Source organism: Rhinolophus sinicus, linkage group LG17, assembly GCF_036562045.2.
Source record: "Rhinolophus sinicus isolate RSC01 linkage group LG17, ASM3656204v1, whole genome shotgun sequence".
Taxonomy (NCBI): Eukaryota; Metazoa; Chordata; class Mammalia; order Chiroptera; family Rhinolophidae; genus Rhinolophus; species Rhinolophus sinicus.
Window position 1 is genome coordinate 16941981 of NC_133766.1, and position 12205 is coordinate 16954185.

The following is a 12205-nucleotide window of genomic DNA, read 5'->3' on the forward strand; positions in this document are numbered from 1 at the left end:
ACCGCAGGCTGGGACTGGGGGTGGTGAAGCCGGGAAGACGCGCAGCGGCAGCACAAGCACCGAGAGCGGGAAGCCCAAGGGGCGGGGCGGGGGCCTGGCGGTCTGCAGGTGCGGGCGCGAGGATGCCGGTGGCTGGAGAGCTCCGGTAGGCAGCGCCCCGCGTGCAGGGCGCGGCGGGCCGCGCGGCCGCTCCTCCGCGAGGCTGCGCGGCGGGGGGGCCGGACCCGAGGAGCACCCGGCATGTCGCAAGGGCTCCCGGCTGCCGGCAGCGTCCTACAGAGGAGCGTTGCGGCTCCTGGGAATCAGCCGCAGCCGCAGGTAGTGAACTAGAGGCTCAGGGAGGGCGGCAGGGATGCGGGGATCCGGCATCGGGGAGCGCGAGGAGGTGGGTACTGGGGTGCCGGGGTGCTGACCGCTGAGTGCGGGAGTGGACACGCGAGAGCGGTCCAGGGGCGTACGCATGGTACCCGTGGCGTCCGGGATGGTGACCCGGCTCCTGCGTCTGGGCAGGAGAGACCCGAGGGCGCCGACGCCTGGCTGGGTCGCGCACGGTCCACATTCCCCAGCACGCGTGGCCAGCGCTGCCCCAGGTGCCGCACCATCCGCTTGCTGCCGCCTGCGCGCGTGGCCCTTCCCGGGATCTCCGAGTGAGGGCCAGGGCGTGGAGAGGGGAAATTCAGCCCGAAGGGGCAACTCAACCCAGGCACTCCCAATATCTACCCTCCTGCTGCCTGAATGGGGAACTCAGGACCGATCAGCCTAGGGGTGCGGGGTGGGGGCCTGCAGTGCGTGGACTCCACCCCCAGCGCTGGTGGAAACCCCTCGCCTGCAGCCAGTCCTCTGCGCTGTCCCGGCAACCTTTACAACTGCGTACTCTGGAAACTGGAGACAACGTTGCCAGCAGGTTGTGCTGTCAGAGACTTCCCACCCAGGTGCCTGCCGCAGGACTGAGTCTTTTCCTCGTTATGTCCCCCTTCTCAGTTCGGTGCCTGGAACAGAGCGTTATCAGGTGATGCTAGAGCCCCATAGATCTGAGTTTGGACCTCGGTTTTGCTACACAGGCTGAGTAGCCTCGGGCAATTTGCTTAACCTCTCGGAGCCTGCGTTTTCCCACATGTAAAATGAATACATATAATAATACCAGCTTGTCATGATTTTTGTGAGTAGTTGAGATATGGTTAATAATATATAAATATCTCAACAGTTTGCTCCCCTATTTCTGTCTTGATAAGTGTTTCTGCTGGGTTGTCAGGTGGGGCCATATGATAGATGATGATCCAGTTTAGAGTGTGGGCTCCCAGAAGGCAGGCTGCATTGTGCCCCATGACTTTCCAATTAGGAAAAACAAAGAGGTATGATTTGGAGACAAGCATGGGGTGGGCAGGACTCAATACAAAAGAACAGCAACCTCAACAGAGGTTATTGATGGCATATGTGTACTGGGAGCTTTAAGATAAAGTTTTGTTTTGTTCATGCCAAGCCCCAAACTTTAGGCTGTGGAGAGTACTTACCAGTTTGTTCCAGGCACTATCTCCAGTGCCTGGCAAATGGCAGGTACTCAGTTAATACTATTGAAAGAATAGTGAATCACACTTACAATAAATGAGAAAACAAAATTCAGAGAATGTGGTCCCCAAGGCCATATTGACAGTAGAAGACAAAACCAGGAGCTGTGTATTTCTAAAGCTGAAGTTTTGTCCTCTGTACCACATTTCCCCCTTGTGGTGTTCTGGTTCTGTTTATCAAAATTACGTTTCCTCTGAAAGACTACATTGTAACACCTTGTGTCTGTTCCCTTAACTGTCTGCAGGCCTCTTGTATATATTATGCTATTTATGTACATACATGTCATTCACTCTTCTCCTTTTATAGCCTTGTAGTCCTTGCATATGCTGAAAATTCTTTCCCTGCAGTAACTTGGGGAGCTAGTATGTGTCTCTCTTATTTGGAATACAAGACCAGATAAAGTGATAATTGAAAATATCCATTATTTTATGTTATCAGTGTTTGCTTTAAATTAACATTAATAATTGAATAGCTTTCCTATTTTTGTATTCTACTAACCTCTTGGCTTTTGAATGCTTTAAAGGTAGTATTCTCCACATGCCCCTCTTGGTATCTTCTCACAGGTTTCTGGAAAGCAAATGCTGCTTTCCTTTCCATGTTTTCTATAACTGAAGAAAGGGTTTTTACCATGGTAGGTGCATTTTGCTGCCTGCCTGTTTCAGGATAGATAACTCTTGGAGGATTTGACAAGGTTTGGCTACATCTCATATATAGCTAAGGGCTTTCAAGATACATCATGAATTTGTTTTCTGATTTGCTCTGACCTGTGAAACAAAATGTCAATCGATCATGGTTCAAATGAGCATATTGTCAGTGGTGTTCAATCATTCGCTGTGCTGGTAGTCATGTGGTTACAGTGAGTTATAAGTGTAGTCACGATCTATACACAGTATCAAAAGTACCTGTTTTGTGTGTGGTGCCGTAAGACCTGGCACATGGCGAGTTCCAGATAGCAGATGCCTTCTGCCTTTTCCATTCTCAGATGAAAAGCACTGACACCACAGCTCTTCCAGGCACACGCCCTGTGGGGTAGGGGTTTATGAACGTTGGTTTAGAGTCCAACAGACCTGAGTTCCACTTCCCATTCACCCACTTACTAGCTGTAGTACCTGGAGCAAGTCCCTTAACCTCTCTGAGTTTCTTATTCCTCATCTTTTAAATGGCAGCCACTCCACACATTTCTCAGGGTGGTCATAGGGAATAACAGCGAAGTGAACTCACGGGGCGTGCTCCTTAACAAGGGCTACTGTTAGCTACCTCGCTGATGTAGCACCAAGCGCTGCTGTGACTGCAAATAAAAGGGTGAAGACTATGAGCAATGCTGAGTGAACAGACCAGGCAAACCGGGGTGAGGCGAGGGGCCTCCATTCACTCCTGACCACATATTTCCCCCCAGAGCCCAGACGATGATGACAGGAAGGTCCGAAGGAGAGAAAAAAACCGAGTTGCTGCTCAGAGAAGTCGGAAGAAGCAGACCCAGAAGGCTGACAAACTCCATGAGGTGAGACTGAGGTCAGGGCAGAGCCACGTGAGGGCCCCCGGCGAGGGGCCCGCCCGCCGTCCTTGCACTTTGATAGTGGCCCTGTGGTCACATCCTGGTCATCACCAATTTGGCCATGTGCATGTCTAATTCTGCTGCATCCTTCCTGCCCAGTGTTCTGATTCTTTGCTGACTGGACTCTTGATTTCTCCCTCACCTGCTGGTTGCATCTCACACTCACATTTCTTTCATTATAAAACAAACCAAACCAAACCTGCTCTTGATCCGATTCCCTTTCAACCTAGTGCCCATTTCTTTTCTTTCCTTCCGTCAGTTCCCTGCTCCTTATAGAGGGACTTGCTTTCTCCATGGCCTCCGTTCCCATGTATTCTTCAGTCCTCTGTGATTTTGTTTCTGCCTTTTCCCCACCAACACACACACACACACACACTGCTACAGAAGCTGCTCCCACTGAGACCGCTTGTGCCCTGGCATTGCCCGAATCAGGGAACTTGTTCTAGTCTCATCATCCTTCACCTCACTGGAACATTTGATGCCACTGACCTTCCCTTCTTGAAACCTTCTTTCAAGGTCTTTAGCTTCTAGAAGACCACATGTCCTACTTCTCCTGACCCTCTTAAATAGCAGTTACTTTTTCTCTCAGTTTCTTTGTTAGATTTTTCTACCTCTGTTTCCTTAAATGTTGTTGATCAGGGTTTCAGACTCTTCCCTTTATCCTTCTCACTATGGAAAATTTAATCTATAAGTCTGTTCTCCCAACATCAATTATGTCAGGCAGGACCGCTGTTCTAGCCCTCATGCCATACCTCCGGTGTTTCCAAATGGGTCTGGTGTTTCCAAATGGGTCTGCTTGCTGCAGGCTCCTCAGAAGCAATATAGTCGTAATAGAGGATTGTTACCCCTGAGACTTTCTCTTCCTACGGTCTTCAATTTGTTCTTAATGGTGTGACCTATCTTTCTCATCACCCAAATTAGGAACCTGGGATTTATCCTAAACTCTTTTTTTAAAAAATGTTGCTATTAATGTTAGCAACACTTTTTTTGGGGGGTGGTGGTGGTGAGGAACAGGACTTTATTGGGGAACAGTGTGTATTTCCAGGACTTTTTTCCAAGTCAAGTTGCTGTCCTTTCATTCTTATTTGCAGGGGGTGCAGCCCACCACCCCTTGCAAGAGTCAAACCGGCAACCTTGTGGTTGAGAGCCCACTGGCCCATGTGGGAATCAAACCGGCAGCCTTCAGAGTTAGGAGCATGGAGATCTAACCACCTGAGCCACAGGGCCGGCCCTATCCTAAACTCTTCCATGTTCCTTGACCCTTTTGCATAACTCCACATCATCTCACAGCTAGAACATGGGGACCACTCCATATCAGGAACTGGCCTCAGAGGCATGCGAGGGTCTGTCCAAGGATTGGTGACAGTTCCGAGCTCTTGCCTTTGTACAGCATTGGTGTGAACAATTACGAATTTTAGTTTAACTCTCGCCTGCTATGCTTTTTTGCCATAGATGATCTCAGTAAGGCCAGTCTAGGGGTGTTGACAGCGGAGGCGATGCTGTCAGGTTTTTTGAGGGGAAATGACAATTTCTGAAACCCTTTAACAATAACAGAGAACAGATTTAGAAAGCACACACTCCCAGGAGATGTGACCCACTGATATAAATTTACAGCATGGCACAAGTAATAAATGTCAGATTCTTTCCTGGAAGTAGGAAGGCTGGGCCCTAGAAAGAGACTAAGATCTTCAGGAGAGAGTCGGGGAAGGTCCTTCCCAGCTTTTATTAGTTCTTTAAAATGTCCACAGAAGAACTGCAATGCCCTGTGCCTCTTTTCTTCCTTCCCCCTTGCTCCTGAAGCAACCCTGGTTCTAGCTTCATGTTACCGAATAGCCCCCAGTGGGGACCTGCATGGTCCTATATGCAGACTGCATGTGCCAGCTGGACAGCCACGGCCCTTCCCCTGAAGCAAATTCTAGTCTAAGCATTAATATAAGAAAACACAAGAGGACACTCGGTTGTAAGGCCCAAGTGATTATATGTGTGGAGGCAATGAAATGACTTGAATAAGATCTGTCGTGGAGAAAGGGCAAGTGGATTAATCCCACAAATGTTTGTGAAGCACTACCGTGGGCAAGGCATTGCCACGGAGTCACAAAGAGAAGAATAAGATCTCTTTCCTGCCTTTGTGACGCGTAGGCGTTCCCAAGAAAAGTATGTTAGTTTCCTATGGCTGCTGTAACAAATTATGACACATTTGGTGGTTTGAAACAACACAAATTTGTTATCTTACAGTTTTGGAGGCCAGGCATCTGAAATGGGCCTCGCTGGGCTGAAATGAAGGTGTCGACGGGGTTGTGTTCCTTCTGGAGGCTCTGGAGAAGAATTCGTTTCCTTGCCTTTTCCAGCTTCTAGAGGCTTCTGGTCCCCTTCCTTCGTCAAAGCCAGCTCTGGCAGGCAGAGTCTTTCTGATGCTGCATTACTCTGACACTTTGTTGGTAGTTGCATGTCCTTCTCTGATACCTTCTTCTTTCACTTATAAGGACCCTTGTGATTACATTGGGTCTGCCTGCATAATCCAGGATAATCTCCCCATTTTAAGATTCTTAACTTAATTGCATCTGCAGAGTCCCTTTTGCCGTGTAAGGTGACATACTCACACGTTCCAGAGATTGGATGTAAACATCTTTGGGGGAGGGGGGCGGCATTTATTCTGCCTATCTCAGAAGGTGACAAATCATTTACTACAGAGTCAAGACAGGTCTCTTTCAATATCTGTCATTGTTGGATTTGATGGATTTGATAACCAAGTGCACGAGGTGCCTGGTCACTTAGGGGTGGTGCCACCTTTACGCCTGCTTGATCCCTCTTAGAGCCCTTCTAAGGGTGGAGGGCCCTTCTACTGGGTTCCCAGCCTGTTCTGCTGTCCACAGACATGACTGATTCTGCCAGGTGCCCCTTCCAGAAATGGGGCTGATTGACCTGAGACCCAGTCCCTCCATGGAAGAACACTCTCTTCTCCTCTTTCTCTGTAGTGCGAGCAGAATGGATCTGACCACTAGCAGATCATCTCAGTAAGGCCAGTTTGTGTTGAGAAACACTGTCAAGAAGGCCAGGACTGTGACTCCATTCGTATACAGACCCCAAAGCTGGAGTCCACACCTTTACCACCACTAGCCACAGAGAAGTGTGACAGTCACAGGTGTGAGGGAACAGGTGGCTGGCTCAGGAAATGGAAAAGTCAAGTCCTTCTGTAGAAGAGAGGAATATCATCTCTGGACCGAAGGGCACCACAGGAATAACCCCTCCCCAGTTAATTCCTTGCCTCCCTCCAGGGAGGACATCACAGTTACGAGGATCTGTATGCTCTATATGGCCAACAGAGTAAAAAAAAAAAGTAAACATAGTAAAAAAAAAATGACTATCTTTTAAACTTTGAAAAAATCTGCATATTGGGAGTGGGATGTCTGGTTAAAAAAAATGTGGTGAAGAAATGTGGCAGAGCACACAGCACACTGCTTTGGGTCATGGTAGGAAGCTCCTCAGGCCCCCTGGGACTCTCAGGCCACATCTAGGATGAGGGAGAGAGAGAGGGGACATCGTGCGTGGAAACCTTCTCCTCAAACCTGAATGGGGAGACACTGAGGCGCAGAACATATCACCTGATATCCATGGCTGCTTGCTCCTCCCTGAGGACATTTGAGTCAAGTTTCTATCCCATAAATTCCTCTCCTCTAGACTGTGGGGTAGCACTGCTGAATATCTTAAAGTAACTCAAAATCTTTATTTGCTTTTCTTGAATACCATGAAAGGGAATATTTAGAACAAGACTTGTTTAAAATTCCCACTTTCTTTCCTGTCCATCTCGCTCACTCACCCCAACTATTCTTGAAACTCTCTCGTCTCCAACACCCTGAAAAAACTCCTGCAGTCCCAGCTCATGTAAGTCTCTTGGCCACCTCCCTCCCCTCCCAGTTCTCTATCTCAAAGCCAGAGGATTGTCCATCAAGGCAGGACCTCCTTGGAGGGCAGAGCAGTGGGAGAGCCTGAGCAGGCCAAACCAAGGAAAGGCTGGGGTCACTCCCCCAGGTGAGTGTTTCCCTCGGGGTAGTGGTTGCTGGAAGTTGGACTGCAGTGATGAGAAGCAGTTCCTCATGTGTAACTGTGGACCTCAGTGTTCTTTGTGGCTTTTCAAATCATCCCTTCAAGGCACTTACACCTCTTGTGGGGATTTCGACCGCTGTTCATCTCTGAACATTAGGCGCACGCCTGAGCCCACATTCACAAATAGGAACCCCAGTGAACAGCCCAACTCCCTAACACAAGCTAAAAGGCACATTTCTCAAAAGTGGGTCAGACTGGTTGGAGCCTGGCACACAAAGGTGTAAGACTGAGACAAAATTTTGAGTCAGAGAAGGAAGGCAGCGATGCCATCCTTAGGAGCCCCAAATGTCAAAACAGACACATTTCTTGAGTAATATGGTTGTGGTATGTGTTGCCATGGTGTTCTCAGATCCTGCATACTCTAAGAGAGTGCTTCATGTTAGTCTCCCCACTTGGTTTAGAAACTGATGATGACACTAATTTTTATAGCCATTGCTGGTGACACATCTTTCTGCTGGGAAGGGTATTAGCTTAAGGTTTGGGAAGAGACTTAGTGTAAAATCCTGAGATCTTACAGCCCTTTACTGCTGGTAACCACCATGGGGAAATCTGGGTTCAGGCATTGCCAAGCAAAAGCAGAATTGCCGTCATTTCATGAGAGTTGCAATTGGCCTTGAAATCAGGGATCAGATCCCAAGTCTGCATGACCTTGGGAAAGTCATTGTGCCTCTGTGAGTGAGTTTCAGTTTTTTAGGTTGTGAAATGGGGTCTGAGTCCTCCTGCTGGCCTTTTGCTCCCCCTTGTCTCCTTTCCTGCCTTAGTTATCATCGCTGGTCCCTGCTCCCATATTATCTTTTTTTCCCTCTTCTTCCGCCTCCCCCCGCCCACTCCGGTTCAAGCCGTTGTTTCTCAGTCTAGTTGTGTAGGACACAGCTCCCTGGCCCATGCTGGTATTATGAGCCTTGCGCTCCCCACCCCCCACTCCAAACCAGGGTTTTTCCACCTTGGCACTATTGACGTTCAGAGCCGGATAATTCCTTGTTTGGGGGGCTGTCCTGTGCACTGTCGGACATTACGTAGCATCCCTGGCCTCTGTCCACTAAATGCAGTAGCACCTCCTTCCCCAGTTGTGACGACCCAGACTGTCTCGACACTCCAAATGTCCCGTGGGGGCTGCCCAAATCGCCCTAGTTGAGAACCACCGCTCTAGACAGCGTCATTTCTGAGGCACAGCTGGGATTTGCAATGACTTCACCACCTCTAGTTGTTAGGGCTCTGCTTTGTGACAGTGTCCTGGCAAATACCTTGGAAGGCAGCACAATTACCTCAAACCCTGAGAGGGCAAAGGATTCGAAACTCACCAACCACTGAACTACACCCATCATCTCTTTGGCAATAACAAAGGGTCTAATGTTCTTTGCTTCTTTTTCATGTATGTGAAGTCCAGGTAGTTTCTCCCTGGTGTGAAGTGAGTCTTACTCTTTTCCTTTTGTTTCCACTCGGGGTTCTCTCCCCTCCTGTTCCTCCCCTCCCAGCATCTCCTTTTATTTTTGTAGAACTGGTCTTACCTGAAAAAGACTTTGACTTCTTCTCTATTTTTCTATTCCCTCGGCTCATAAAAGTCCCTCAGCATATTTATGAGTAAAACTTAAATCCCAGAAGAGAAAAAGTCCCTGCGGAAAAGGCAGGCAAGAGGCCTGCTGGGCGGGCTGCACCGGAAAGTTCTGAAGCCTTTCTGAGCTGGGGTTGGGGACAGCAGTGGTGCCTCAGGAAGGCTTTAGGTAGCATCACTCTTCCTGGCTTCCAGAAATAAATCTCAGAAGCTCACAGCATCTTGCCATAAAATTCAGTAAATATGGAAAGTCAGTTTGCAATATTCTACCACAGGAAGAGAGCGAGCGTCCTATTCTTTGGAATTTAGTTTAAACATTAGCTCATTGGAACCATTCAAATCTATTCTCCATTTTACTTGGAGGTGAAGAGAATTTCCAGTTGCAAGTTGGAGAGTGTGTGTGTGTGTGTGTGTGTGTGTGTGTGTGTGTGTGTGTACCCATATGCACACACACAGAGCCACAGGCTCTTACCCCTCTGCTGCAGGCAGGCTTCCATCCCCATCCTCCCACCCACACCCGCCCCTTGCCCACTGAGGGCTTGGTTGCTGTGTTTGTAGACTAACTTCTGACTCTAGGACTAGAGCTTTCAGAGGCCAGAGGAGAGCGTGAGGAGTTGGGGGTGGTAGGCATGGACGAGGGCTGAAGGCAGAATGGGGCCAATGCTCGAGTGATGCCACACTGACCCAGGACAGCCTGCGGGGAGAAGGGGTGAGGTCTGCTGCCTTGGAGAGTGTTCCAGACCACTCTGAGAGCCTGCCTGGGAAAGGCAGGAGGCCAGGAATGCCTCAGATCACCTCTGCATGCAGCCCCTTGTTCTGAGAGCGGAAAACATGCCTAGAGGGGAATGGAGGGAATGAAGGGGGTGAGAAAAGCAGACAGAGGCCTGAAGGGTCACTGAGAACGTAGAGGCTGGCACTGCGGTCTGTCAGGAGGGGGTACAGGAGAGGGTAGCAGAGGTCCCAGCTGCTATATATTTCTGATCTTTGGAGAGAGATCTTATTTGAGTAAGATTGACTATGATACAAAACTGAACAAGACACAAAGTAAGAGATGTGCTTCCATTGGGTGCTATGATCAGAGAAACCTCCCTGCAGGGGGTGGGCTTGAGCTGGGCCCACACAGAAGAGGAGGAAGGCATTCCAGCCGAGACCAGAATTAGCAAAGGGGCAGAATTGAGAATTTGCCTGTGCATCCAGGGTCTGTAAGAAGATCAGACTTTCTGTCGTGATATTTCTTAAAAATTACTAGTAAGAGAAAAGATGTGATGAATAACAAGGTTGGGTCCCCTGCTCAGGAAATGCATGGTCTTCATGGTGCAACAAAACCTTACTGTATGAATCGATCTAGAAATGATGGAAAACAGCAATTCAGCAGGATTTAAATAAGGCTGTCAGTGGAAAGAGGGTCTCTATTGGCACGCCATAGGGCTCTGCCAGTGGCCAGATCTTGTAGAATTTATAAATGATTTCGATATAGCAAAGGAAGACCTGCTTATGAAGTTCATGGACAGCCGATAGCTGTATGGCATGACTAACCCATGAGCTGACACGATCAAGATTCAGAAAGATTCGCTAGGCTGGAAGATGCCCAGGGAACAGGGTGAAATTCTGTAGAGGTGGGTGTAAAGCCCACCCTTAAATTCCAGAGCATCCATTGTCCTCCAAGTACAAACAGAGAAGCAGCAGATGCAGATGAAGCTTGCACTTCTCTGCAAGCTTAGGGAGAATCCCCAGAGTGAGGTGGCTGTGGGCTGGGGTCCAGCCCAGAGCAGATCACCAGCATGTGTCTGCTCACTGCATGGTCAGGGCATCCCCGGAATCACACACTGCATTTTGGGAAGGATATTTATTCAGAGTTGCTGGCATGTGTCAGGTGGACTCCAAGGAGAGTGAAGGGTCCAGGAGTCCTAAAACCCAAGGAACTCAGAGGACCTGAGACAGTTGAGCTTAGAGAATACCTAAAAGGAAGTGGTACGGGGATGTCTCCTAACGTTTCAAGAACTGTGATGCTGAAAAAGTATTGAATTTACTCTGTGTGGTTCCATAGGGTGGAACCAAGCCCAATAGGTGGGTTTGAAGGAGAGAGATAGTTTGGATTGGTTCTAATAGAGCAGCTCAGAAATGGCAGGGGCTGTCCTTTGCAGGAGACAGTACTCAGCACCAGCTGAATGTCTGAGTTGGACTTACATAGGGAAGGTTTCTACATTGTGTGGGTTGGGCTAAGGGATTTCTATGAACCCCTGCAGTTCCCAGCCTCTGTAAACTCTGATGTAGAGGAAACTTAACAGATGAGTGTTGGAGCAAAGCCAAGGCAAGGAGTATTTTCATTCATTTGCTCAGCATTCAACAAACGTTTGTTATGTTCCAGGCACTGTTGTAGGTGCTGGGGCTCTAGCAGTGAACCCAACAGAGACCTTTAGAAAGCAGATCAGCAGCTGGGGGAAGGGGAGGCTGACTGCAGAGGGGCACACAGGAACTTTTCAGAGTGATTGAAACATTCTGTCTTGATTGACATAGTTGTTTACATTTGTCAAAACTCGCTGAATTATACACTTAAAATAAGCGTATTTTATGTTATGTAAATTCTACCTCACTAAAGTTGATTTGACAAACACAGCCCTGTCCTCACGAACCTTTCATCCTGGTGGGAGGAAAGACACATTAAGCAAATGAATGAACACATATGAGCGGTGGGGGGGGCCGGGGGGGGGCGTCATTAATGAGAAAGCTTTCGTGGGAAGAAGGTAAGCATCACCGTGCGGGTTAGATCTGCCCAGAGGACCGAAGAAGAACACGTATTTTTAGAAATGCTTTTGCCCGTTCCCTGTCTTCCCCAGGAATATGAGTGCCTGGAACAGGAAAACACAGTGCTGCGGAGAGAGATTGGGAAGCTGACGGAGGAGCTGAAGCACCTGAGCGAGGCGCTGAAGGAGCATGAGAAGATGTGCCCGCTGCTGCTGTGCCCCATGAACTTTGTTCCGGTGCCACGGCCAGACGCCGTGGCTGGCTGCCTGCCCCGGTGAAGCCCAAGGACCATCCTCCTCTGCCCAACGAGGAGCTTTGGTCTTTTTCACACCTGGGAGGAGGGTTCCCTCCTCATCTGTGTGCAAGAGGACCGATGGCCAGGCCTCCTCCACGGTTTCCTCTTCCTGAAGAGGTCATCCTCTGATCCTCGGGTTGTTTTGCGGCTCATGGGTCTGGCTTCCCCATCCTGGTCATCTCCCCGACAACCACCTCATGCTAGATGGGGAGGCACCTTGCCAGGTCTCCTCCTCGGAGCTCTGGGCCATGCCTCGTATGTGCCTGATTCTCATCACCTTGAGCGGATCCAGAAGTCACTTCACTTTGGCAGCTAGTAGGTTCTGCTGTTGTGCAGAATCATTTTCTCAAGAATTTGGATAATAAAGATGGCTATGGTCTCTCCTTTC

The 12205-nt window shown here is 49.1% G+C and overlaps 1 protein-coding gene across 1 annotated transcript; it reads left to right on the top strand.

Moving 5' to 3' along the window:
• On the top strand, nucleotides 1-12205 carry BATF3 (basic leucine zipper ATF-like transcription factor 3). The gene is made up of 3 exons (XM_019738123.2): nucleotides 1-318; nucleotides 2963-3067; nucleotides 11615-12205. The coding sequence occupies exons 1-3, from the start codon at nucleotides 241-243 to the stop codon at nucleotides 11798-11800; spliced, it is 369 nt and encodes a 122-aa protein (XP_019593682.1). The 5' UTR covers nucleotides 1-240; the 3' UTR covers nucleotides 11801-12205.

Coding starts and splice junctions, on each gene's coding strand:
- BATF3 (XM_019738123.2), top strand. CDS start 241: ATGTCGCAAGGGCTCCCGGCTGCCGGCAGCGTCCTACAGAGGAGCGTT. Junction 319..2,962: donor GGAATCAGCCGCAGCCGCAG/GTAGTGAACTAG, acceptor ATTTCCCCCCAG/AGCCCAGACGATGATGACAG. Junction 3,068..11,614: donor AGGCTGACAAACTCCATGAG/GTGAGACTGAGG, acceptor TGTCTTCCCCAG/GAATATGAGTGCCTGGAACA.